Below are 25,335 nucleotides of genomic sequence, written 5' to 3' on the forward strand. Positions count from 1 at the left end.
AACACCTCCAAACCTTCTTCGCTCTCCACGGTGGAACCCGAAGTCGGGTTCGGTCGGTTAGATTCCGCCTTGGGTCTGGGTTGTCTTGTGGGTCATTCACAATGTACTCAAAACTGTCTCTGGACTCACCATTCTTGAGATGAGGGGAAATCCACGGTTGATCAGCGAAGCCAAGAGATATCGCAAAAAACGAAAATAACATACAAGGTAGCATTCCAAAGAATTCGGTCCGAACAAAATCGAAGCCGAGATTGTATTCCATGATCCTGAAACCACGGAGTCCCGACTAATGTACTGTAGATTCAGCCCTGCCGATCGGCACTGAGAGAGAGACCCACGGAATCCACGGAACCCATTAGTGAGCCCGATTATTAGAAATTAGGGCGACTTGCGGAGTACCCGTGGACTCCGGAGAAGAACCAGAAGAAAACTTGAACAACATTCGAAAGAAAAAAAGACCCAAGTAGTTGGGGGAAAAAAAAAGTCTAAGATCCAAGACTCCACCTGAGGCGCTTGCTAGATTAGTTGCATAGCTTGAGCCTAAGCCGTCTTGCTAAGGTCCGAGGCCTTAAGCCACTTAAAATTACTCGTGCGTTCAGATGTCGCTTACTGCACTGTGATTGCATAATGCGTCAGGATTCACCTCGCAGGACGGGAAAAGCTCAACTCTTGGATAAGCATAATGCTTGCGATTGGTAATATGTACTCTAAACTTTAAAGGATTGCCTTGATTCATTCGAATAGAGAAACTTAGTCGAGTCATGCCAGTGCTCAAGTGCTTGAAAAAGTCGCTGGCGCCTAGACACATGTGCATGCATACGCCAATATGCCCCAGGTGTCAATGCGCAACTTGAAGTTGAGATTTTTGAAGCACTGGCAGTGCCCAGGTGGGTAGCAAGAATAGATGCTAGACGTATGTAGCTAGAAGAGTAGATAGTAGCTGTCAGTAGTCTGCCTACTAGTGCACGGGCGCTCTTAGACTGGACAGATGATACAGGTCCATACATTTGGTACCTCCCTGTACTGGTACATATACGAAGTACACCTGTCAACCCATTGACGTGCTACTAATAGTGGGGTACCATGATCACAGTAACCAGGTGCGCGGGGACAGCCGATGCCATCTGGAGTACATGGTACTAGCAGTTTATATGCAACTAGTTAAGAGTAGCCGAGTATGGAGTACAATTGTGGACATCTAGATTCAGCTGGCGGGGATTGCATGTTATAGTTCAACTTGAACGTGCAGTTTGCTAAATACTCCATTCTAGCTGTCAACTTGAAGCTAACATTGGAGAATACATGTAGGCAATGAATGTCAATAATTTCCCGAACTATTTCTGGAACTATCAGCTTTGTTCAACATCATAGAGATCATAAATGCATATGTGATGAATCGTCTGGTTTAAGTTGATTTATTACATACTTCGTATTTATCTTATACTGTACAAATGCTCGTGTTGCCATCATGATCAATCCGATGAGATCGGGCCCCTTTGGAGTACAGGATAGTACATAGTACTAGTACTTTGTAGTACATCTTTTGAAGGGGCATGGCTGTGTACTAGTAGATACTTGCCTAAGTAGGCAAATAGTGTAGCTCGCCACACGCCACAGCAATGAGCACTTTACCGCATATGTACTAGCTCCGAGTCATGTCAAATTCGGTGAGTTTTTAATGAGGATCCCGAAGCCCCGAAAGCCACCGAACTCATAAAATAGACTATATGATCTGAATGTGAAAATACGAGAACTTTAATTTGAGGAGCGATTTTGGAGAAATCAGTTGAAGTGAAAGCACTTGAGCGAATATCCAGACATTCGATTATGTGGATGTTCTAGACATTTTGGATTGGAGATAAGGTTGCATGTTCAAATGTTTGAGGGGATCTTCTAGTTCCGGACTCAAAATTACCTCAGCAGTACCTGCACCTATGCAAGCACGGACCTCAAACATAGCTTCAAGAGCATTTGAATGTATGAAAATCCTACGAGGCAGTGAGATTGCATATGTCACGATGCACGCAGTACTTGATACATAGATGAGTGCATTGATTATTCTGTATACAGTGCTCCTTCATTGTCCGGGAATTTTCATGACTCGGAGCCGATTTACTACGCACGCGATATGGTATTTGAATTGCGTTGATATTTCAACGACGCGGAGTTTATTCAACATGAAACCAACATTTGCCAGTAAATGTTGATCACAATTGACTAATATTCCCAATGGTTAATCTCAAGAGCAACATTCGAAGACTCTAAAGAAAATACAATGGCTGCATATTGCATCCTGCACATGTACGTCGTCATCTATTAGCACTAGTATCACGTCAATTGATGTAAGATGTTTACGTTTCACGGCACCAGGATGATCACGATAATACAATTCTGCCGTTAGCACATTAGTACGCTAGTTTGCCCGAGCCTGGTGGCGGATGAGCTTCCAAGGTTGTTTATATAAAGTAATAGAAAAGAATTGACCACACTTTAAAGCACAAAGTGGCGAAGCTTGCAGGAGTTGACCCCCGCTCAGCCAAGAAGAGTGAAGTCATACTCCATAAAAATGCCTTGATCTCATCTACCTGAAGAAGTGAAAGGAGACTGAGAGAATTACTCGGTTAGCTTAATTTGAGGAACATCTGATAAGATGCAAAGAGACTCCGCTCTCTGCCGTGATGGCGATCTTAGCCTGCTTAGTATGGTAAACCCGATGAAACCAGTTTAGACAACTGTATAGAACCTTCCTATTCCACGAAAAAAAGTTCCATTGAGATTGAATATCATTAAGGGGCTAAGAGTAAAACATTCCTTGACCCACGTGTCTCCGAGTAAATAGATCTCTCCGTTACAACTTGACATTTCCGAGTCGTCGATTGAGATGATACTATTGACTGCAGGACCCGTGGACTCTAACCACGTTTGCCATCGGAACCTTAGACTCGGAACCTTACCATCGGCTTTCGGGTGGATCTCTCTCGGGGCCCCTTGTATCTCTTTTCTTTTTTCTTCCTTTCTTTTTCTGCATGATGTATTTTTTTCATGAATTTTTCATATTTTTATTTTATTTTCTATTTTTATTAGAATTTTTTCTATTTTTTCTATTTTTTCCCTCCCGTCCAATTGAGATGACCCCGCTAAGGCTGGGTGTATGAGACGTATCGGAGGGGAAAGGATTCATGGAGGATTTCTTGCACATTTGTACATTTGCACATGTTACCGATGCTTGTAATCAGTACCAAGAGTCTAGACAACATTATATATGTCGAACATGCAGCATGTCAGAAGCCGGGGAAGGGGACAAGACGCCGTTGTGCTTGGCTTTTTTCCAAGACAACTAAAACCGTTTTGCCAAGCTAAAAGAGCTCAGATAATGAACCATTCCAAGGTTATTCTCTGGGTAATCAATTTTGAACCTCAGTGGTATGGACTATACAAGATTCTAGTATGAGAGGAACGGTGAGTCCGGATTACGAGAACGAAAATTTACGAGGTCTTGGTATTCTTCAACTTGAAAGGATCTGCACAGGGAACTGCCCCTTTAATGATCGCTGATATCAATTCCGGGCTAAGCCGGTCCACCAACCCACAGAGATACGCAATAGGGTACTCCGTACCATAGCACGCAATAGGGGTCATTTTCCGAGTATCATTTAGCCGGATGATAACATTTACCTTCTCCCGGACAAGATTTGATAAGATGTACGGAGGAGTCCGTATGGGTTCGTTCTTCGTTGGCTCAACTTGGACGGGTCCTGTCGATCGGTGGGACCTGCAGTTTGATCTAAATACAAGTCGGATCTAGTAGCAATTCCTATTGGAGGAAATTGCCGGTCTGTGGATCTTGGCCTGGAACAATCCAAGCTTTTTTCTCGCTGATCGTCCGGAATAGCTACTTTTTTGTGTGAATTTCATTCTACATAACAATTTGAACCAGGTCGGGCAACTCGCGAACCGGGTCAACTGGTGTCAGTCCACGGATGATTGACGAAAATTTTGGAGTACTTCCCCCCATCGCTTAGCTCTCCAATCTTGGTAATGTCCGGACTAGGAAGTTGTCAAGGTACATGTACCTACAGTATGCATTGACAATATGTACACAATTCCATCGGAGGCAATTGAACTCCGGTACCGGATTTCAATCTCATGAGGCAGCTTCGGGTTTCTTTTGGTCTATTTTTCTTTTCTTTTGATAATACTTGAGGGAATTTCAAGTTGAATTTGATATTCATGCCTGAGGACAGGGATATGACGATTGCACGCAGATTCAGTGGGGTTAATTGTTATATTTCTTATTTCCTGTGACAGAAATATTGTCAAGTAAGCTAGGTGAATCCGGCATAATCACCATACATACAATCTATACCTCAAAAAAGAAAGGGGGAAACGCCAAGATGCTCCCAAGCTGAATAGTGGGACACTATGTGCCCACCGGAGCGGACCCACGTGAATTGGGCGAGCCCGGCAGCCCTAACCGCCGATCATTGACGATCCTGAGAAACTAGCCATGGCAAACATTAGCAAATGGAAATGATACAGAGAAAAAAAACATCAAAGTCCATGGTCAACTTGTGGGAGCTGAAATTCAAGTTTCTAAAATAGAGGATACAATTGAGATGTAGATATTATCACGCTAAAGAATTCAATAGGCCATGGAGTCATTACAAGGAAGCTCTGCCGTCTCTCCTCGACAACATGCATATATTAATACCAAATTGAGTAAAGAAAAAAACAATATGGAGCAAGCAGCTGCAGGGTTTCATCTGAGGAGACCATAACAAGGTTTTTCAACATTAAGCCGGCACATGCTCAATTGGTCCGGGCTTCATTTTAGTCTGTAATGTATGCTTTGTATCAAAGGCATTGGAGGTACCAAGCTTTTGGTACTTTACAACCCTGGTATAATAGACGGGACGAGGCTTGCATGTAGCTTACTGGGGCCATCGGATCCAAGTGGGTATGTCTCCATAGCTGAAGATTTAGCCACGGCTGGAATGATGGATGATCTTCACTCAGTTCGCCGCCGAATCGAGAATATGGAATCCCAATGGAGTGCGTGATGTAATTTTCAATCTCCCAGTGGATCTGTAGATAAGTGGACCAGTACATTGTTACAAGACAGGATATCCGAGGCCATATAAGATTGCCCACCCCTCCATTGAATTTGGGATTCAGTAGATTGAGAAGAAGCGAGTTGTGTCTTTGAATAGAGTATAACTTCTCGACTGGAAATCCACAATGACAGATTTACCAGGAAGTCCGTACGTGCAAGAATCCTTTTTTTTTATCCAATTGGCTTTTTTATTCATATCCCAATGCCCCCTTATCTCCTCATGGTGTTGCATTGATGCTATCTTGCTTCTCCTTTCTATGTTTTTCATAATCCTCCAGCCTCTCTTATCATTGGATTATCCTTTTGTCCAATGCCCTTTTTGGTCTGATCTAGTGATGATCCATCCTAACTTTCGAATAGCTCACAGGGACAGCTTCTACGCTTCCGCAAGGAAGCATCTCATCCAGACTCTCCCCAACAGCTCTCTTCCCTTCTTTCTTCGAAGCCCGGTGTTTGGCCTGTCAGGGAATTCCGTGACCTGATTCTCGCATTTCAAGATATTTACAAGTCCCTTCCTGAAGAGCGCAAGGCCCAGGAGGATGAGTCCATTACATTCCTCCGAACACAAGTCAAGCAGGCCACACCTTGTCTTGCTGAGCTCATAGGAACAGACCCTCGTGCTGGACTTATTGATGCTACTTCTGGACGAAACCTGACACATGGTGCCATTCGTTCCTTTGTACAGAACTTTGAGCTTCCTGTTGGTCCATCCCAACATGGCAAGCCTCGCATTGCTGTTATCCTTCCCAATGGTCCGATTATGGCACTTGCTGTCCTCTCCTTTGCTAATAGATATACCATGGTTCCCATGGCCAACAACACTGTACCAGAGCAATTGCAAATGGATATTCGACAGGTGCAAGCCGATGCTGTTGTTGCACTGGATGCTGATATTGCCAAGTTGAAGCTCAACGATGGAGCTCGACCCGTCTTTGGTCTTGAAGACCTTGATGATCTGACTTTACAAGTTGTCTCATCTTACAATACTACAACTGAGAAATCGAGTTTCTCGCCTAACGCCGCCAACGATATTGCTATCATTCTCTTTACCAGTGGTACCAGTGGTACTAAAAAACTGGTCCCTATAACAATTTTTAACCTCATTGCGGGTACCATGGCCACTATCGAGTCCGTGGAGCTTACGGAAACCGATACCTGTCTCAACATGATGCCCCTAAACCATGTGTAAGTCCCTTGCATCGTTTTCCTCGTATTCGTTTGTTACCTGTCGAAAAGAAGCAATATACTAATAAATGATTTGCAGTGGAGGTATCCTTCGCAGTATTCTATCCCCTATTCTTGCGGGCGGCGCCACAATTTGCTGCCCTTCCTTTGATCCCAGTATGTTCTGGGATGCCGTTGAAAGCCCTTACATGACCCCGACATGGTACTACGCCACACCCACTATGCATCAAATGATCCTCGGTGAGGCGGAGCACCGGCGCGAAGCGGTTGCCCAAAGTGTCATCAAGTTTATTTGTAATGCGGGTGCTGGTCTCCCCCCGACCCTTGCCATGCAGCTACGTGATATGTTCCATTGTGTTATCCTCCCCAGTTATGGTATGACAGAATGCATGCCTATTGCTGCGCCACCAAAGAACTATGCCCTTGATCGACATGGAACATCAGGTCGAATTGTCGGCCCCGATGTGGCTATTTTGTCAGAGGAGGGTCAACCTGTCGCAAAATGTGGAATGCTAGGACGCATCTCCATCCGGGGATCTCCCGCCTTCGAAGGGTACCTTACCGCTGAGGGTAAAATTGACAAGAGTGCATTCAATGCATCCGGCTGGTTTGATACCGGTGACTTGGGATACCTTGATGCCGACAATTATCTATACATCACTGGTCGCAGCAAGGAGGTTATCAACCGCGGTGGTGAGATTATTTCTCCCGTCGAAGTTGAGGATGCTGTCTTGGCAGCTGCCAAGGATCCCGAATCCCCTCTCTATGGCCGTGTCACAGAGACACTAGCCTTCTCTGTTCCCGATGAGGTTCTTCAGGAAGTTGTTGGTGCTGTGATCGTCACTCCTCCCGGAAGTACCAGACCCGATCTCCGTCAGCTGCATGAAGCACTGCAGCCCATCATTCATCAACCTAAGTGGCCTGCCGTCATTGTGTACATGGATCGTGTACCAAAGTCAAATAACAAGATCCAGCGTATCAAGCTCGCTCAACGTCTGACCCTGGATACCCTCACACCCACTACTCCCCTGGCAGACCGACACTTTGAGGCCAGTTGCCCTCCCAATGGTACTCCTCTGAGCACACCCATCGTCAAGAAGGCTTGTGTCATTGATGATCAGATTATTAAGACGACTCTTGCCAGGCAAGACAGTGTCGAATCCGTCCACGTTCATATCAACCCGCGCGATGGATTCGCCCACGCTGTTCTGTTCGGTCAGCATCCTGACATGGACCTTGTTAAGCCCAGCGATTTTCATCATGAGCTCGATGGTTACCTTATCCCCGGTCGCATCACACCTCTGAACTGCTCGATGCCTCTTGATAGATTTGGAAACCCCGATCACACTGCTATCGAGGCAGCCATCCGCGCCCGCAACTCTGACGGCAGTCTCACTGCCACTCAGCGTCGTGTGCGCGAGGCCTTTGCCAGTGCCTTGTCTTGCACTATTGAAGATATCTCCTCTTCGACTGACTTTTTCGCTGCTGGCGGCGACAGTCTTAGTGCCGGTCGTCTGGTCTCTCAACTGCGTCGCGAGTTTGGTATCTTCCTGGCTGGTGACATTCTCTTCCACCACAGTACTGTCGGTGAAATTGAAAGTAAGATTGTCGAGGCTGTGGAGATCAAGGCTGCCAAGGGTGATGAGGGAGAGGTTGAGCTGCCTGGCTGTGAGAAGACATACAGCAGCACCAACCCAATTGTCATGTTCTTCCACCTGTTCCCCATTGCGTTCTTCTTCCCTATGAAGCGTGCTTTCCAATGGCTTGTCTTCGCCTATGTTGTGGCCGAGTGTTCGATTCGATTCCCCATCCGATTCGACCTCATTGGTCGTTTGGTCTTGATTGTGTTGGCCGTGTTGGCCGCTCGTGTTGCTGGTCATATCCTCTTTCCCTTCTGTGCCCTTGGCTGGAAGTGGATTTGCATTGGTCGTTACAAGGAAGGTATCTATCCCATGTGGGGTCCATACCACACTCGCTGGTGGTTGTCTCAAAAGGCAAGCCAGGTCTGTGGTCGAGGAATTTTCAACCACTTCAACTGGTCTCGTGTTCTCTTCTACCGTATGATGGGTATGAAGATTGGCAAGAATGTTACCATCTCCAGATCTGCGAAGGTTGGTGAATACGACCTGATCGAGATCGGAGATAATGTCGTCTTGGACAACTGTCAGTGCCGTCCCTTTGCTGTGGAGCGCAACACCTCTATGCTTTTGAAGCGTATTCGCATCGGCAAGGACTCCAGTGTTGGTACCAAGTCACTTATCGCTCCTGGTGCTGATATCCCTGAGAACACCTGCATTGGTCCTAATTCCTCAAGCTGGGAGCTGCAAGATGCCGATGAGTCTAACCGCGATCTGCTTTCTACTCGCATCCCTCAGCCTCACTGGATCTTTGTCCTTCTGATTGTTGAGCCTATTCGTATCATCGTTTGGACTGCTGCTCGTCTTACTTGGATGGGTGGTCTTGTGCCCATGGTGAAACAGTTCCCTGCCTACTCCAACGACATGTTTTTGGCTACCCTGGAATGGTACACTAGTGGTCGACGAATTGGTCTGCACATCGCCGCACGAATTTGTCGTGCTATTGGTGGTCCGATCGTCCTTTTCATCACAGTCCTGATTTTCAAGACCCTCCTCGATCTTATCTGCGGCAAGCCCAAGCCTGGTCCTGCCTCGAAGATGTCCACTCGTCAGAAGGTGCGAAGTGCCGTGCTTGCGGAGATCCTGCCTCATGGTGATATCCATGAGCTTACCCGTATCGCTGGTCGTCACTACGAACTTGTCTCCATGGCTATTCGCCTCCTGGGTGGAAAGGTTGGAAAGCGTATCTATTGGCCCAGTGTTGGTCCCGCTCTTCCGGACTTCGATCTTGTTGAGGTTGGTAACGATGTTGTCTTCGGTTCTCGATCAACCATTGTCACTTCCGATGGCTACGGTCGCGACCGCGTTGTGATTGGTGACGGTACTATGGTCGGTGATCGTGTGGTTGCCCTGCCTGGTGTTACTATCGGTCGCGAGGCTATGATTGGCTCTGGTGCTCTGCTCCGTCGAAATGGTGATTATCCTTCCAACACCATCTGGACTGGCAGCAAGGGTGGTAATGCCGTCCAGTTCCCTTCATCCAACTCGGCCACTATCTCAACTGCTCCCACTGTCGTTGGAAGCAGCAACAGCAGCCAAGACGGTTACAGTGATGACGAGAAGCACCCAAGTGAGAAGACATTCACTGACGAGAAGCCAACAATGGTTGTCACCAAGAACACCAACAACTCTACTGAGGAGATCCCTGAGACGGACACCTGCAAGCCCTTTGGTCGTGCGTTCTACCGTGGAGAGGCAAACTACTACGTCCTCCGCATCTGGCAAATCGTCATCTACTCCTGCCTGTCAGTAATTTTCACTACTGTCTACTGGCTGCTCACTGTCGTCTTCTCCCTCTTGGCTCTTCGTGCTGTCCTCACCCACACTACTATGCCTGGTTTTGGCGAAGGTCCTTGGCGTCCATTTGTCCTCTATGGTGTCCTTGCTTCCTTTTTGTCAGCTATCAGTTTCTTCCAATCATTCCTTGCCTTCGGCATTGTCATCTGCTGTAAGTGGATGGTCATGGGTCGCCGCAAGGAAGGTGCTTTCCATTGGGACAAGAGCAGTTACAACCAGCGATGGCAATTCCTGCTCTCTTGCGAGACTCTTATCAAGGACTGCTACGGTGGAATTGGTCTTCTGCCCATGATCACTGGCTCTGCCTACATCTCCTGGTACTACCGCCTTCTTGGTGCCACCATTGGCAAGGACTGTGCTATCCACGCCAACGGTACTCCCAACGTTTTCTTCACTGAGCCTGACCTTATTACCTTTGGCAACCGTGTCGCTGTCGATGACGCTAGTGTGGTCTGCCACGTGAACTCTCGTGGTGAGTTCGAGCTACACACTCTGAAGATCGGAGACCGGAGTATTATGCGTGCTGGATCACGTCTGATGTCTGGTGCTTCTATGGGTGAGGATGCATGCCTTCTGGAACACACCCTGGTCATGTCTGGTGACCATGTTGAAGACAAGGCTACACTTCAAGGCTGGCCCGCAGAAGGCTTCCAGGGGAAGCGTGCATAGATTTTCTCTTCCTGTCATATTTTTTTTCTCATTCCCCCTTTTTTTCTTTATCTAATATTTCCCCTTTTCTTTGGTCTTTCGGTGTCATCTTTATAAACTCGGGCATTGGTATTGGTTTCATGTATAGATGTGATGGATATCAGGATTCTTTTGGTATTGCTTCCTGCCAGAGGCAATGATTCACGTGAAATGCTTGTTCTGTGCGACTTTTTTGTCGTCATTTGCGAATATACTGTTGGGTACATAGGTCTTTCAACAATTTATCGATCATACAGTTCCAAGCTCAGAACCTTTAATTAAACATCGTATTCGTTATTTTTCGTTCGTACTCGTGGACTTCAATTTTTAATAATATTTATCCTGTCAAAACACCCTTCATTTGGAACATGTACTATTGTGGAGTCATCTTCAAGTCTTACACACCTTGGAATCTAGGTCGTAGTAAAAGTTCCTGCGGGACTGGCAAAGGACCAGACAATTAATCAAATACTCACATGGCGTTAGATAAGTTGGGAAGGCAATCTGATCTTTCCGCTACCCTGTCGTCTGATTTCGAATCCAAAATAAGGGGTGTTATGGGTTATGGCCTGGTTTAGTCGAGGGGCGTGGTTTTGGCACAATAAGTGGCGTTTGGAAGCTTCAATGAGAAGGGGAACTACCTGGGCAGGGGAGTCCAAGCCAACTAAGGAATATGAGAAACTAGGGGAAACAGGGACACAGAAGTTCCTAGAATCCAGTGTAAGGGACATCTAGTTTCATTTGAATTTTGAATTTTCTCTCTTACACGCAGGTTGATGCATCATCCCTTGGTATTGATCCTTGCATGAAGTGGCTATTCTGGGCTGCGGCTGAATCACTAATGCGCCAACTCCGAGCTTCGACGTATCAGAGATCTCTACACTGTTTTTATTTTATTTTATTTTGGATTTTTATTTTGAGGTCAAGTGGGTGATGCCTTGTTCTTTATATTCAGATAGCTTTCCTTGACTAAGAGGCAATTCCTCCTGTGTGGCATTGACCCTTGTTACCTTGTCAATGCAGCAAGGTCGTCCTTGGTGTTGAGACCTGTAACCAAAGGGCCAGTCATATTTCGAATGCGAAGTGGATTTAGCACATGTGCACTCTGAAATAATACCTAGCTAGATCTAGTCTCTTAGCTGTTTATTAGTTATTAGGGTCATTGCTTCCTTTTATTGCCTCCCTGTTGCCGTGGAACCATTTCCTTTTTCCCTACTCTTTGCCCCTCTGTTTCCTCCCACTCTTTACTACTTACGATAATAATCTAATCATTATATTCTGACACTGATTTCTTTTTGTCAATCAAAATGGCTTCTTTCTTTGGCAAGGCAGAGCCACCGCCAATTGAGAATCATCCAGCTTTGGAACTTCACGACCCATCTGACACTGATGCCCATTCGCAAAACACTGGGAAACATACCGATTCTAAACCCTCAAGCGAAAAAGAGAGTACACTCGTTGACGAGCCCATTCACGACTCGACAGCCCCTCATGATACCAACAAAGAAGCTACGGCTGCCGACTTACAAAATGGAGCTGTCAGTAATGAGGATTCCACCAAGGAGTTGGTCCCTCAAAACGACACGGATAGAGAAGCTTCAAAAGAGGAGGGAGATAATCAAGATCCAAACGCGGACAATACGGACAAGGATATCGAATACCCTTCACCGTTGAGACTGGTGCTCATTACAATTGCGTTGTGTTTGTGTGTGTTTTGCGTGGCATTGGTATGGTCTCAGATGCCCCATGAGAGAATATTTTCGAAAACGGGCTAACAATAGTTTGAAACTAGGACAATACCATCATTGCAACAGCCATTCCCAAAATCACAGATCAATTCAACTCACTGAATGATGTGGGATGGTACGGAAGCGCATATCTGTTAACTACTTGCTCTGTCACTTTGATGTTCGGAAAGCTATACACCTTTTATTCCATCAAATGGATCTACTTGATCGCTCTGTCAATCTTTGAAATCGGCTCCCTGGTTTGTGGTATTACTCCGAACTCAGTGGGCTTGATTTGTGGCCGTGCTATTGCAGGCTTGGGAGCGGCTGGCTTGTTCTCCGGATCTATTCTCATCGTCACTCAAAGTGTTCCTCTTGACAAACGTCCGGTATACACGGGGCTTGTTGGTGCTATGTTTGGTATCGCCAACGTCGCTGGTCCATTGTATGTCAAAATACCCCAACCCATCCATACTTTGTATCTTTGGAGTATGAGCTGACTTATCTGTGTTTAGAATGGGAGGTGCGTTTACAGACAACCTTACCTGGCGCTGGTGCTTCTATATCAATCTCCCAATTGGCGCAGTCACATTCTTTTTCATTTTGTTCTTCTTCCAGAGTCCCAGGGCGATTAAGAAGAAGACGGGATGGAGACAACAATTGGCTGAGATGGATCTACTTGGTACATTCTTCTTCCTCCCTGCTATTATCAGTCTTTTGCTGGCACTTCAGTGGGGTGGAACAAAGTATGACTGGAGCAACGGGCGCATCATTGCTCTGTTTGTGCTCTTCGGCGTGTTGGGTCTTGTGTTCATGGCCATTCAGCATTGGGCTGGTGACCGTGCCACCGTACCTCCACGCATGATAAAAAATCGCAATGTCTGGGGCGCTGCTTGGTACTCCATGGCCATTGGTGCATGCTACTTCGTCCTCGTTTACTATGTATGTTTTCCATTCCAACCTTTGGGGTTGATCCCCTTCTCTACTCTAAACTAACTTTTTTCAAGCTTCCTATCTGGTTTCAGGCAGTCAAAGGGGCATCGGCCATCCATTCAGGTGTCATGAACTTGCCCCTGATCATCGCAGTTGTGGTTGTGTCTATTCTGGCTGGTGGCTTCATCTCAGCAGTTGGTTACTACACACCTTTTATGATCTTCTCATCTGTCATAATCACCATTGCAGCTGGGCTATTATCCACGCTTGAAGTTGACTCGGGTCACCCCAAGTGGATCGGATACCAGGCCCTGTTTGGAATTGGTCTCGGGCTGGGTATGCAACAGCCGATGATCGTAGCACAGACAGCTCTCAAAGCTGAAGATGTGCCCAGTGGTACTGCGATCATGATTTTCTCTCAAACCCTGGGAGGTTCTATCTTTTTATCTGTCGCCGAAAACATCTTCCAGAACCAGTTGCTCCACAACCTTGCCAAAGATGCCCCGAAAGCCGATGCTGCCAAGTTGGTGTCGGCTGGTGCAACTATGTTGCGCACTCTCGTCTCTGGGTCGACGCTGCAGGAGGTACTGGTTGCGTATAACGATGCAATTACGCAGACATTCTATGTTTCAGTTGCCATCGGTGCATTGTCACTAATCGGGCCCATCTTCATTGAGTGGTTATCTGTTAAAGGAAAGAAGATTGAGATGGCAGCAGCTTAATTGAACCTGCATGGAGACCGTGTTGGTCTTAGGAAGTTATCATTGCCTTCCTTAATATATACCTCTCCCAATCCCTTCATCTTGTTGCTTCGATCTTCGATTCCTATGTCTCTTTTTCTGTCCTCCTTTCCCTAATTCTTGCATATTCTTCCATGTTTTCGTGTTTACAAGCCTGGAGGGGCCTACATGTTCTGGGTAGAACCATCAAATAGCCTCTTTAACATAATTGAATTACTTCCAAACGTCCAAAATGGTATTCAGGAATAGAACTCCAAGGTTGCCTGTACGGTATTTGTGTAGTCGGTACTCCGTAGATTGAATCTCATCATGCACAACTTCAAGTGAAGTCGCTGCAGCCTGCGCGGAAGCCGATGATATCCGTCTCACCGCCTTCATGTAAGATATCCGGCGAATATCATTATCTCCGTTAAGGCTCCACCGTCAGCTCAGCACAATCATGTTGACCACGGCTAGAGATCTGTCTTTACGGCGGATTTTATCTGGGCGTCTTTCTCAGATACAGTACGCGACATCAGCGACGCGTCGAAACTACAATTGGGCTCCCCCTCCATCCAGTAATTCTCGCGATCAGGTTGCCCGAGATGAGGTTGCCCGCCTGGCTGCGACCCCTCGTCGCTCACTCACATTAGCAGACTTATTACAGTCAGTCGCAAAATAAATAATCACCGAATAGATACGCGATCTCATACTAATATTTTCTCTTTGTAGGCATGGTCGGCCACCATTGTCCAAGGAAGCACTTCTTGCCTCCGCCAACTTTACTCTGTCGCTTCTTCCAGCTCGACTGGCCTCACGAATACAAGCCTTACGAAATCTGCCCTTCATTATCGTTTCGAACCCACATATGTCCAAGATCTACCACAACTATCTCCACTCACTCTCTACCCTCCTTCCGTATCAGCAACGCAAGATCACCACGTTCGAAGAAGAGACGCAATTCGGAGATGTGCTTGCCGATTTAGTTCAGACACATACCAATACCATTCCTGTTCTGGCGCGCGGCTTCCTTGAGTCCCGGAAGTACATCAGCGCTGAAGACGTTACTCGTTTCTTGGACACCCATCTGCGCGCTCGAATCGGTACACGTTTGATTGCAGAGCAGCATCTGGCTCTACATTTCACATCACAGCCGGTCGTAAATGAGTCCTCGGAGAAAAACAAGAAATCGCCGACCGATAACCCTGGGCCGTCTAACTATATCGGTGTAATTGATACGGCCCTGCAGCCCGCCCGAATCATTCGATCGTGCGAGGACTTTGTCAGTGAGATCTGCGAATTGAAATATGGAGTCCGCCCGCGTCTCGAAATCGGAGGTGACCCAGATGCGACCTTCGCCCATATCCCCGTTCATGTCGAGTACATTATCACAGAGTTGCTGAAGAATGCCTTCCGTGCAACCATCGAGTCCGGCAATGAACGAGAACCAATTGAGGTGACAATTGCAGCTGCCCCAGATGTGCCCGGAAAACAGCGTCCTTTTCAAGAAGACGCGGATGGCAGATTTCAGCTCGCCTCCCAAATCAACCCTATGGATTTACATGAAGCAATCGGAGACACAAATCCTTCATCTCAGAGCATTACTATCCGTATTCGCGACCGAGGCGGCGGTATCCCTCCAGAGGTCCTGCCTCATATTTGGTCGTACAGCTTCACTACCTTCTCGGATATGGACATGGAATCTCCGGATAGCTCCAACCTGCGGGCTTTGGACACTCTGGCTGGCTCTGGCGGTCAGATGAGCAGCATTGCTGGTCTGGGATATGGCTTGCCGCTTAGTCGGGCGTATGCGGAATATTTTGGAGGTAGCATTGCCGTGCAGAGTCTTTGGGGATGGGGCACAGATGTTTATCTGACTCTTCAAGGAGTTGGGAAGATTGACTGAGAGTTGACTTGACAAGGAAGTGCCCTTACGACGATGAGTTGTTTCTTTCGCGCATAATACCCCAAATTGTTTGCTTTCTACTAGCTGTTCCTGTGTCGCGCGCCGTTTCGGCCTCTAGCACTCGCTTAGCATACTAATGAAATGTTGAATAAGACCTCGATCATTAAATTCTAGTCTTTTTCAGTCCAACTCGTTGTTTTTGATTAGATCACATAAAGTTTCAACAATAAGCTAGTCTTCAAGTTCAAAATTGGGCTCGATGCTTTCCACTATTTAGAAGATCTTTGTCCTAAAAAGCGATGTATATTAGCAGCGCACGGATTCACCATAATCCGCCACCAATCAAGACGTCCTCATGGTGGATGCCTAAAGTCACATTGATAAGCACAGTCCTCAGCCTCATTCAAGTTTCCTCCCTCAGCCACATCCTGTAGGATCATAAGCGCTGTCATTCAAAATTCAAACATCACCCCCATCGGCCATAGTTTTTCGAAGTGTCAATCCTTGCATTTGCATATCCTTCCTCGCTTCGAAGTCATACCTATACACCTAAGAAATCATCATGGGTGCCTCAGGTCCATCTGCGCCTCAAGAAGCCGCACCGGCATACGAGGAACTCTTCGAGCAACGTCCCTCGAACCGGGCGACTGGAGTAAGTACCTGGTTATTCCTGCGAGTGGTCCATATGAAAAGTGCAAAAGAAATTGATAAATTCGCAGTACTCTCAAATTCCCGCTACGGATAACGTAGACGAAGACATCGAGCACCATAGTCACGGACATCATCATCACGGTACAACCACAACGGACTCTACACTCCTACGGCAGAGGGATGCAGAATTGCATTTCCATTGCGAGACTTGTGATCTTCGACAGGAGCGGAGGGAGAAGAGACTGAGTCATGAGAAGGTGTGCAAGATTGTGGCAGGAACGTTTGTGATTATTATCTTTTGTTTGTGCGCTTTTGGGTTTGGATTGGCTGGTTTTATTTCTCGCGGGAAAGGTGAAAGTCATAAGAGAGATATTCAGGATATTCGAGTCTGGAGTGACTGAGATGCTCCTACTGGTACATATAACAGTAGATGTTTAGTCCGGAGGTTAGTTCAAGTTTGTCAATGTAATTGTCATGTATACCCATCGGGGAGTTCTACCACTTTGCCTCCGTTTCGAAGATAGCTGCTTCAAGTTCATACAAGGCTGGACCATCGATCAAAAGATCCGTAATACTGAACCTTCGTAAGACCGTGACCGACCATAGCCAACTGGCTCTTTTGTAGCAATGCTAACTCACGGAAAGGATTTTATACTAATGCCCAGATCCTTCTCCGTCAGCCATATCTGTCATTAGCTTAGCTGTTCGATCGGGATAATCTCCATCGAAAACACTTTGATGTTTGTGTCGATGCTACTTCAGATATCTTATACCCACCGGCCTTACCTGCAAGATTGGTATGACCCTTACCGAGCTCAAACCATTACCTATTTGATAACTTCAGCTAACTTCCACAGGCGGTGCCATGTCACATACATTCTCTATGTGAGTAATACAATATTCTATGCCCTTTTCCTCGACATCAACGACACCACACGCCAGGAATTGCTCAAAGATGTTGAGATAAGCCTCGTCTTACCAAGATAGATGGATACCGTGAGTGTGGCGCAGAAGTGTTTGCGACTAATTGAGAGCGTGGTGGACATTTTACAGTCCTCAACGGTGAAACAATAGATCACCCTCTAGCAATTTGCCCCAGCTGACGAGGAAGGCGTATCGTGCGCACAATCAAGGTCGACACCAAGGAATCAAAATGAATATGAGTTGTCAAATGTCTTCATGCATCAGATTGAAGGTCTCACAGGTCATGCAAGCAATCAATCAACCCAGCAGGCATAAGCAGACGATTGCCCACGAGAAATGCAATGACAGAGATCTAACAAGACTTTATAGCATTCTTGGCGCCTTGAGCGGGATCTTCCACTGCCATTTGATACTACAAAAGGCCTAAATTGTTCAAGTTTGATTGACGCTGACATTCTGAAACTCCTTTCTGAGGACAGTCCTTTAAGCTCCGCTAGGAACTTTGAGAGCCAAGATTTCCTGGCTTATGATCACTACATGTTTCAAGATGGATGTTTGATCACGAAGAAACCCAGGATGTATTGTATAATACAATTTGAAAGCTAATAGTATACAGAAAATCGGTGCTGATTAATGATTCCGCGTCGAAATTCTTCAAATTCCATAAATTTGCCAAATTTCTCTTCAATTCTCACTCGAAATACTACATCCATAACATACATGATGGCTTACAGGAACTCGGACAATGTGCACGGACTCGATATTTCGGTAGACTCGGATCATTTCCAAGAACTTAATTCGGCAATTTATTCATTGGTAGTTTACTTGCCCCACAGATCAAGAACAACCTTGGAACTTGATATCCACCTCGAATGCGTTTTGCTGTCCAAGGCCCGGTTACGTAAGTCCTCACATCGTTCAACTCCCGGAATTTGACCGAAGCTAAACAAACCAGGTGGTGGCGTCAAACCAGTATAAATCCTTGGAAACTATTGGGGTGTGATCAATCCGAATACGATGTGGGGAGTCAACGACTCGGACGCACTATGTAATTTTTGGTGAGAGAGCCACATGTGCATATGTAGTAGGTATTGTGGGACTGGAATTTGGGCAGTATCTGCCACCTCACTACTACTATTCTGTGATATTAGATATCGCAAAATGAAACCAACTTGAACTTGAAGGTCCATGCTAAAGCAATATTCGGTCTATATGAAGCAGGTAGAGTTACGTGGGACTCGGACTTGATCCGCGACAAAAATATGCAGAAATTCAAGTTGGATAAATCAACGCACGAATTCAAAGTTGTGGTAATGTTCAGGCTTATACACAGCATCTCGCAGCAGGTTTCCATTTGTAGTTTACATCTACTAGATTTCGCTAACGAGTTGGCCTACTTGGGATTCAAAATGTGCTGAGACTTTTCACTTGCACAACTCGGAGGGTTTTCAGGGCCGGGGTAGACACTAGCATCCCCGCATTTCCGAGCTAAGCCCCAACCTTGGAATTTTATAGCCGAATAATAGGCGGTCTGATACCCGGGGATACCTGGGGTTACTTATGAACTTCCCCGCTTTTGGTGATTATGACCGTGCCCTTAGGGGCCATATGCCGAGTATTGGCATTATTAATAAAATCTCGGGAATTCAAACGTGCAAGGATTTGAGCCTTTGAAGAACTAGTTAATTAAATTAGTGCTGATCTTATACTACGCTTAGTTAGTAGTAAATTGATATACTGCCAGGTGAAAATTTCTCTCAGATCCCTAGCCCGATAGAACCTGAATTAATAGCAATAGGCCTGTTGGCAATTTGAACTAATCCGTAGATGTGCCGGACGGGTTTCATATAAAAATCCCTATCGCACAAATTTTCACTGCTTCCAGTAACTCGACTTCATATTTTTGCATCATTGCTGACCAGTTGCGGTCTACTGGTTTGCAAAGATGCGCGGCCTAAATTTACTTATCGACCTCGCCTTGGTTGTTGGCGCGCTGGGCAAGGCGACGACTATTAGGAAGACTGGTACAAAGCCGACTGGTTATGAAGTTGACTTCGTGTTTACACCGAACTCCACGACTCATGCTTCCTCTGTCCTACTCGGCGGCTTTCCCTTTTTCTCAGACTCGTTGCATGCATCGTTATCAAAGACTGACGGTTACTCGCCTTATGAGTGGGGATCAAACATGTTTTCAATGCGAATGACCCCGGACTATGGAAACGAGGCAGGCACTCTGTCAGGACTTGAGATGAAACGAAATGAGAAAACCGGTGACTGGGAAGTTACTGTTCCACTGCCATCCGGCACTTGGCTATACGCCTATTATCCCAATTGCACGACAGGGAACTGGAGGGATTGTGACGTGTCGATTGTAGATCCGTCTAATCTACCCATTGAAGCATTTTCAGGCGATCAACTTCTGAGTGCTATTCAATTACCGTTTGATCCTGTATTTCAGGTCAATGATTACAGCTGGCAGCTGCCGCTGCAAGATGTCTCAAAAAGAGGGAATGTCAGCTTCCACCGGTACCCGTCTCCAGGGTCAACCTATCCATATCCAAGTCAGTAGTCTATATTATGATTCTAATGATTAAGTTGAATTAACCCAGCTTGACTATGTAGATATTCATGACGTGGGGATATACCTTCCCAATGAGTATGGAAAGATCCCAAACAAGGGATATCCCGTCCTGTACCTTTCCAACGGTGGTCAAGGCTCGGACTCGGATTGGTTTCAACAGGCTCAGATTCATAACATTAGTATGTCAAAGATATTTGAAGCCGTCAAAATAGCCTCTTCTCAAAAAGAGGGTTTCCAAGATGCCACTGAAATTGTCATGCTAATTGAGACCAATGCAGTTGATCGTCTGATCGATAGTGGTGAACTTGAGCCTACAATCCTTGTGACCCTTAATTGGTATGACCTAGGTTTTACTCTGGAGGAATATCAGACAAATGCGACGCTCCAAGCGGAATATCTAGATGTTGGTACGTAGAAGTTTCCTTCGCCGCATCCTCGAACTCTTTCTAATTCATCCCATAGTCGGATATTCTCGTTTTTTCAACAAAGTGCGTGAGAACCTTTTCTCCTATTTGATGCCCTGGGTAGATGCCAACTACGCGGTATCAAACTCTTCGTCTCGCCGCGCATTTGGTGGCCTCGCCCTCGGTGGGACTCTCACCTACGCTATGCTTTTCAATGCGACCGACTACTTCTCTTCCTACTGTGTCATGTCACCCACCCCCGGTCCTAATGGCTGGGATGGTCAGTATGATGCTTCTTTCAACCCAGATTTACGCAATGTCGGAATTATTACTGGGGCTGGATTCTATGACACGACATTTAATGCGGCGCGCGATTGGGAGACAACGTTGGCTGAGCAGAACGTAACTTACCTGAGCCACTACATCATGAATGGCGCGCATCAATGGAGCACCTGGCAGGAAATCGCATACATATACCTAAGGGAGGCATTGTGGAAGCCTGTCCCATATGGCAGGAAGACGAGCCTTAAGCAGTTTAACTCTCTGCCACTGAGCGACTTTTGAATAGTTGAACTCCGATTAGTTAACCAGAATAGATTATTGTGAATCAACTTGAATTAGATGACAAGAATAATCATGGTTTTATACTCGATGAAATTCCAAATTGGGACAACCTCATCATTTCAAGGCCTTTAAAGCAGCAATAGCATTTCTTTGCATCCAAACTTGGACAAGATCATATTGTTTCACTCTCCGGTGAGATGGTATCCATTCATCCCAACAGAGCCTTGGAAGACACGCTAGTCAACCATTTTTTCTCCAGTTAATCCGTCTTATTTACTAGCGAGAGCCCGGGAATTTCTCGGAGAAGCCGCCTTTCTACGTTCTTTTCTCGTACCATCCTTGTATGCCGCGGCCAAAGCCATAACCTCAATTGATTCGCTGTAACCCCCTCCCCAATATGAAGCGGAGACTCTCTGAATCACAACCACTGATTTATGGGGTCAAGAGCCAATCAATGAATCCACCTTGACACGATGGTAGCATACCTAGCTTCAGTATTGTGGAGACAAGGGATCGGCTTCCCCAGCTTCCTGAAAAGCAATTTTCCGCGATGAGATTCGGGAAATCGGCATATATTGCGGGGCAGTCATAGTTGAAAATAAGCGAACTAGGTTTTTGAGATGCAGGACTTATCCTGAAAATGACAGAAGCTTGCCCGTTCTAGTATACCCCACCGTCGCAGAGGTGTAGTAAGTACGAGTAAGGATGCTTGAGAGTAGTATAAATAGAGTGAACGGGGACACTCCGTCAAGCAGTAGAGTGACTTTTGTGTTTTGATCATCTATCGGATGCAAAGAACAAAAAACAACTATGATTTTTGCAAATTATTTTCTCTTGCTATGTCCTGGGCTTCTCTCCACAGTCTCTGCTGCGGCCGTGGTCAAGAAAAATACTAGTACCGCTGCGAGCAGTGCCCCCCAGTGGCACCCCGACGGTGACAGTGAAAAATGGAAGCTACTATGGTGTCCACAACCCATACTACAACCAGGACCTTTTTCTGGGAATGCCATATACTCAACCTCCTGTCGATGAACTTCGATTTCAACTCCCGCAGTCATTGAACACGTCATGGACCGGATTGAAGAATGCTACGGAGTACAGCCCCGAGTGCATTGGCTATGGTAGCGACACATGGGTATTAGGCAACATCATCTCTGAGGATTGCCTTACTATCAACGTCGTCCGTCCGAGTTATATTCCACCTGACACTCAACTGCCCGTTATCTTCTGGATTCATGGAGGCGGCTTTACAGATGGTGGCAGCCGTGATCCGCGATACAACCAGTCATTCATGGTTCAACATTCAGTCGAAATCGACCAGCCCATCATTGGTGTCAGCATCAACTATCGTTTGTCGGGCTGGGGATTCCTTTGGGGAGAGGATGTTGCCAAAGAGGGCTTGGGAAACCTGGGTCTCCGTGATCAACGTCTGGCCCTTCACTGGGTCCAAGAGAACATCGCTGCATTTGGTGGTGACCCATCCAAGGTTACAATTCAAGGTGAATCAGCCGGTGCAGCATCTGTGGGTGTGCATCTTGTCGCCTTCGGAGGCCGTAATGACAGTCTCTTCCGTGCTGCCATTACAGAATCAGGCGGTCCAACAGCCCAGGCCTACTACGTCAGTGCATCTGAGTGGGAGCCCAATTACGAGAAAATCACTCAACTGGCTAACTGCAGCAATGCTGCTGACACGCTGGACTGCCTTCGAAAAGTCCCCACCGAAACACTGAGCAATATCTTTAATTCCTCGAGTGTCGACCCTTCTGCAGGAGTAGTGATTGACGGCGACCTTCTTCCAACCTCAGCTACTACCCTGACAAAGAATGGTAGCTTCGTCAAGGTCCCCTACCTGATTGGAACCAATTTTGACGAAGGTACTCAGTTCGGTGTACAGGGCATAAACACAGATGCCGAGTTCATCGCATCGATTAAATCCAATGCGCCGCTTCTCAACGACTCTGTTGTCGACACCGTCACCACACTATACCCAGACATCCCAGAGATCGGCATCCCAGGGACTTTGCATGGTCGACCGGCTTATAATTCAACCTGGGGTTATCAGTGGAAGCGAGCCGCTGCATACGGAGGAGACTTGTACATGCACACGGGCAGACGTATCACGACCCGGGCGTGGGCCGAGCATGGTGTACCGGCTTACTGTTACCACTTCAATGTTCTTGTTAATGGTGAAAACATGTATGAAGGAAGCTCACACTTCCAAGAGGTAGCTTTCGTCTTTGATAACATCCAAGGTGTTGGTTACAACACCTCTGTGGCAGTTGACCCGTTCGCCAATGAACCCAGAACCTTTGATCAGCTCGCCAGCATGATGTCGGGGGCTTGGATTAGCTTTGTCAACACGCTCGACCCTAATCGCCATGCACTCGGTGTTGATGGCGTTAACCAGGAGGGCCTGCAGTGGCCTGTATACACAGTGACAGATCCGAAGAACATTGTTTTCAATGTCAACGTGACAGGAAACGCATACATCGAGCCAGATGTTTATCGTGCCGAGGCAATTCATTACATGGCGGCTAACTTTGATACCATCTGGGGGCGCTAGTCATAATGTAATCTAGCTGATTGTGCAAAGTGATTCATGTGCCAGTGTGCCAATTCTACCATTCATGTTATATAAGAATGCTCGTATTAATTTATGATTAAAGTCGTTGATTTTTTCAAATCTTCTCATCACACAGAGCATTCAAATGTTCGTATTGACACAACATTTTTTTGAATGTGAACAGATGAGTGGTATGGGCTCAAAGATGAAGGTATGGAACTACTCAGGGCTATTCCAAGGTTGCAGCAAACGAGAAAGGCAGACTCCGAGCTATTAGTACTTCAAATTTTCTCAACTACACAATCAATAGTCTACAAGTTCACCTAATTCTACCAGGTCGGATTCGAGAGGGATGAGAACCTTGGAAGTGCCAATCATGGAGTGGTAACAATTGAATGTATTTGTAATGACTGACAATTCCAAGTTTCTCAACTGAACTTATAACAATTCGATAAATGAGATCTTGCGAAGAACCTCGGAATGAGAAAAGAAGGAATGACAAAGTGACCGACTGAATTTCAAAGACCAAAAGAACCCTTGGACAACAGCCCCGATATGCAGCTTGATTTTCATTCCAAGTTGTAGAGATTAAACCTTGGGATGAACATCAGATCTGCGGTTCCGTGAATCTATAGTCTAGTCGCAGGTCACAATAAAGCTGTTGTATACAGCGTCACCTGTTGCACAGCCACCTGAGACTGTAACTTCCTGCTCTCCCTGAGTACAGTCAAAATCACTATAGAAGTAACCTATTTTTTCTAAGTTAGACTGAGTCTGTAATAAATCTTCATAAGCTAGAACTTACCGACACATCCATCGATGAGAGGTGCAAAGGTAATTGAAACGGTATTGGGGTCGATCGTGCTGATACTCGAACTGCATACGCCGTTCTGGGAACTGTACACACCAAGTTCGCCCAAAGATGGGATAGTGCAGTTTGGCGAAGCATATCCACGCAGTGTGACAACTCGTGTGTCCGCAGAGCTCGTAGGAATGGCCGATACGCTCATGGCGAGAGCCGAGGCAGAGGCAATAAATTTGCTGAAGTACATGTTGAGAATCGGTGACCTTGGGTGGTTTGAGATCAAAAAGCGAGTGAGAGGATATTTCTTGAGCTTTGATGAGTGCCAGTGATTGATTGTAGACCTTGCTTCTTGGATTGTCTGGCAATGGGGCTTGAGGAACTTATATAGTAAATTCCAAATAAGATCCTGGCTCTTTCTGGCAGTATCTATCTTTGGACAGAGGCAAATTATGATCAAGAATACAACATCAAATCTGAACCATTGTCAGGTCTGACCGCAAAACACGTAGCTTGCCCCCGGGGTCATTCACTTGACCCTGCAGGAGGAGGCCTTATGCCGACTCCCGGGAAGGAAACAAACCCAGATGGAATATTCTACTGTAATAGGTACCTGAGCCTTTTCATATGAAAGCATTATAGAGTTAGACGGGCTACTAGATGAATCAGAGTTCTACTTGAAACTCAAGTTTTTCTCGTATGTTTATTCAATGGATGTTGTACTAGTAGCCAGCATCAACGAAGATCTCCCGGGTCTATGAAAACGTTTGAATATTCTTTAGCTACTCCTTTCGGACGAATGTGGCGTTTGAACCTTTGAACCCTCTTCACCGCCACATTGAATCGACACCGACTAGTACATGGATTTACTATGGATAGTGTATGATATGCATAGGTCTACTTATTACAAATATAATTCCGGCTCAACCCCGGATTTTCGTCAGCCGGCACTATACGAACCCGTACGGGTGGCCGTGGCTTCGAAACAGTGTCATAGTGACCTGTGAAGACCCATCAATCCTTTCTTACTTTTCGTAGAGCATGGACATTCGGATCGGTTCAGTGGTTAAATCGTTAATTTGGTATCCGCAACGTTGCGTAATCCAGCTTAATAGAGTTGGGGCGCCTGATGTTATGGTACA

At 46.2% G+C, this 25,335-nt stretch overlaps 7 protein-coding genes across 7 annotated transcripts; 6 read left to right on the forward strand and 1 right to left on the reverse strand.

The window, feature by feature from the left end:
- Nucleotides 1–5,238: 5,238 nt before the first annotated feature.
- On the forward strand, nt 5,239–10,401 carry N7483_005206 (non-ribosomal peptide synthetase; the record flags this gene model as incomplete). The annotated part of the gene is made up of 3 exons (XM_057088643.1): nt 5,239–5,261; nt 5,474–6,298; nt 6,378–10,401. The coding sequence occupies 3 exons, from the start codon at nt 5,239–5,241 to the stop codon at nt 10,399–10,401; spliced, it is 4,872 nt and encodes a 1,623-aa protein (XP_056948472.1).
- Nucleotides 10,402–11,726: 1,325 nt separating this feature from the next.
- Nucleotides 11,727–13,801, forward strand: N7483_005207 (MDR family MFS transporter; the record flags this gene model as incomplete). The annotated part of the gene is made up of 4 exons (XM_057088644.1): nt 11,727–12,146; nt 12,212–12,591; nt 12,662–13,088; nt 13,154–13,801. 4 exons carry the CDS (start codon nt 11,727–11,729, stop codon nt 13,799–13,801), a joined length of 1,875 nt encoding a protein of 624 aa, XP_056948473.1.
- Nucleotides 13,802–14,258: 457 nt separating this feature from the next.
- Nucleotides 14,259–15,704, forward strand: N7483_005208 (alpha-ketoacid dehydrogenase kinase family protein; the record flags this gene model as incomplete). The annotated part of the gene is made up of 2 exons (XM_057088645.1): nt 14,259–14,464; nt 14,531–15,704. The coding sequence occupies 2 exons, from the start codon at nt 14,259–14,261 to the stop codon at nt 15,702–15,704; spliced, it is 1,380 nt and encodes a 459-aa protein (XP_056948474.1).
- Nucleotides 15,705–16,266: 562 nt separating this feature from the next.
- On the forward strand, nt 16,267–16,756 carry N7483_005209 (uncharacterized protein; the record flags this gene model as incomplete). Its single annotated transcript, XM_057088646.1, has 2 exons — nt 16,267–16,356; nt 16,424–16,756. The coding sequence occupies 2 exons, from the start codon at nt 16,267–16,269 to the stop codon at nt 16,754–16,756; spliced, it is 423 nt and encodes a 140-aa protein (XP_056948475.1).
- A 2,468-nt stretch (nt 16,757–19,224) lies between these two features.
- Nucleotides 19,225–20,828, forward strand: N7483_005210 (alpha/beta hydrolase; the record flags this gene model as incomplete). The annotated part of the gene is made up of 4 exons (XM_057088647.1): nt 19,225–19,840; nt 19,902–20,039; nt 20,139–20,267; nt 20,323–20,828. The coding sequence occupies 4 exons, from the start codon at nt 19,225–19,227 to the stop codon at nt 20,826–20,828; spliced, it is 1,389 nt and encodes a 462-aa protein (XP_056948476.1).
- A 1,003-nt stretch (nt 20,829–21,831) lies between these two features.
- N7483_005211 (uncharacterized protein) lies at nt 21,832–23,391 on the forward strand (the record flags this gene model as incomplete). Its single annotated transcript, XM_057088648.1, has 1 exon — nt 21,832–23,391. One exon carries the CDS (start codon nt 21,832–21,834, stop codon nt 23,389–23,391), a length of 1,560 nt encoding a protein of 519 aa, XP_056948477.1.
- Nucleotides 23,392–24,027: 636 nt separating this feature from the next.
- Nucleotides 24,028–24,443, reverse strand: N7483_005212 (uncharacterized protein; the record flags this gene model as incomplete). The annotated part of the gene is made up of 2 exons (XM_057088649.1): nt 24,028–24,140; nt 24,197–24,443. 2 exons carry the CDS (start codon nt 24,441–24,443, stop codon nt 24,028–24,030), a joined length of 360 nt encoding a protein of 119 aa, XP_056948478.1.
- Nucleotides 24,444–25,335: the final 892 nt, after the last annotated feature.

Source organism: Penicillium malachiteum (assembly GCF_028827825.1).
Source record: "Penicillium malachiteum strain IBT 17515 chromosome Unknown utg000002l:1.0-8849297.0:1.0-8852440.0, whole genome shotgun sequence".
NCBI lineage: Eukaryota > Fungi > Ascomycota > Eurotiomycetes > Eurotiales > Aspergillaceae > Penicillium > Penicillium malachiteum.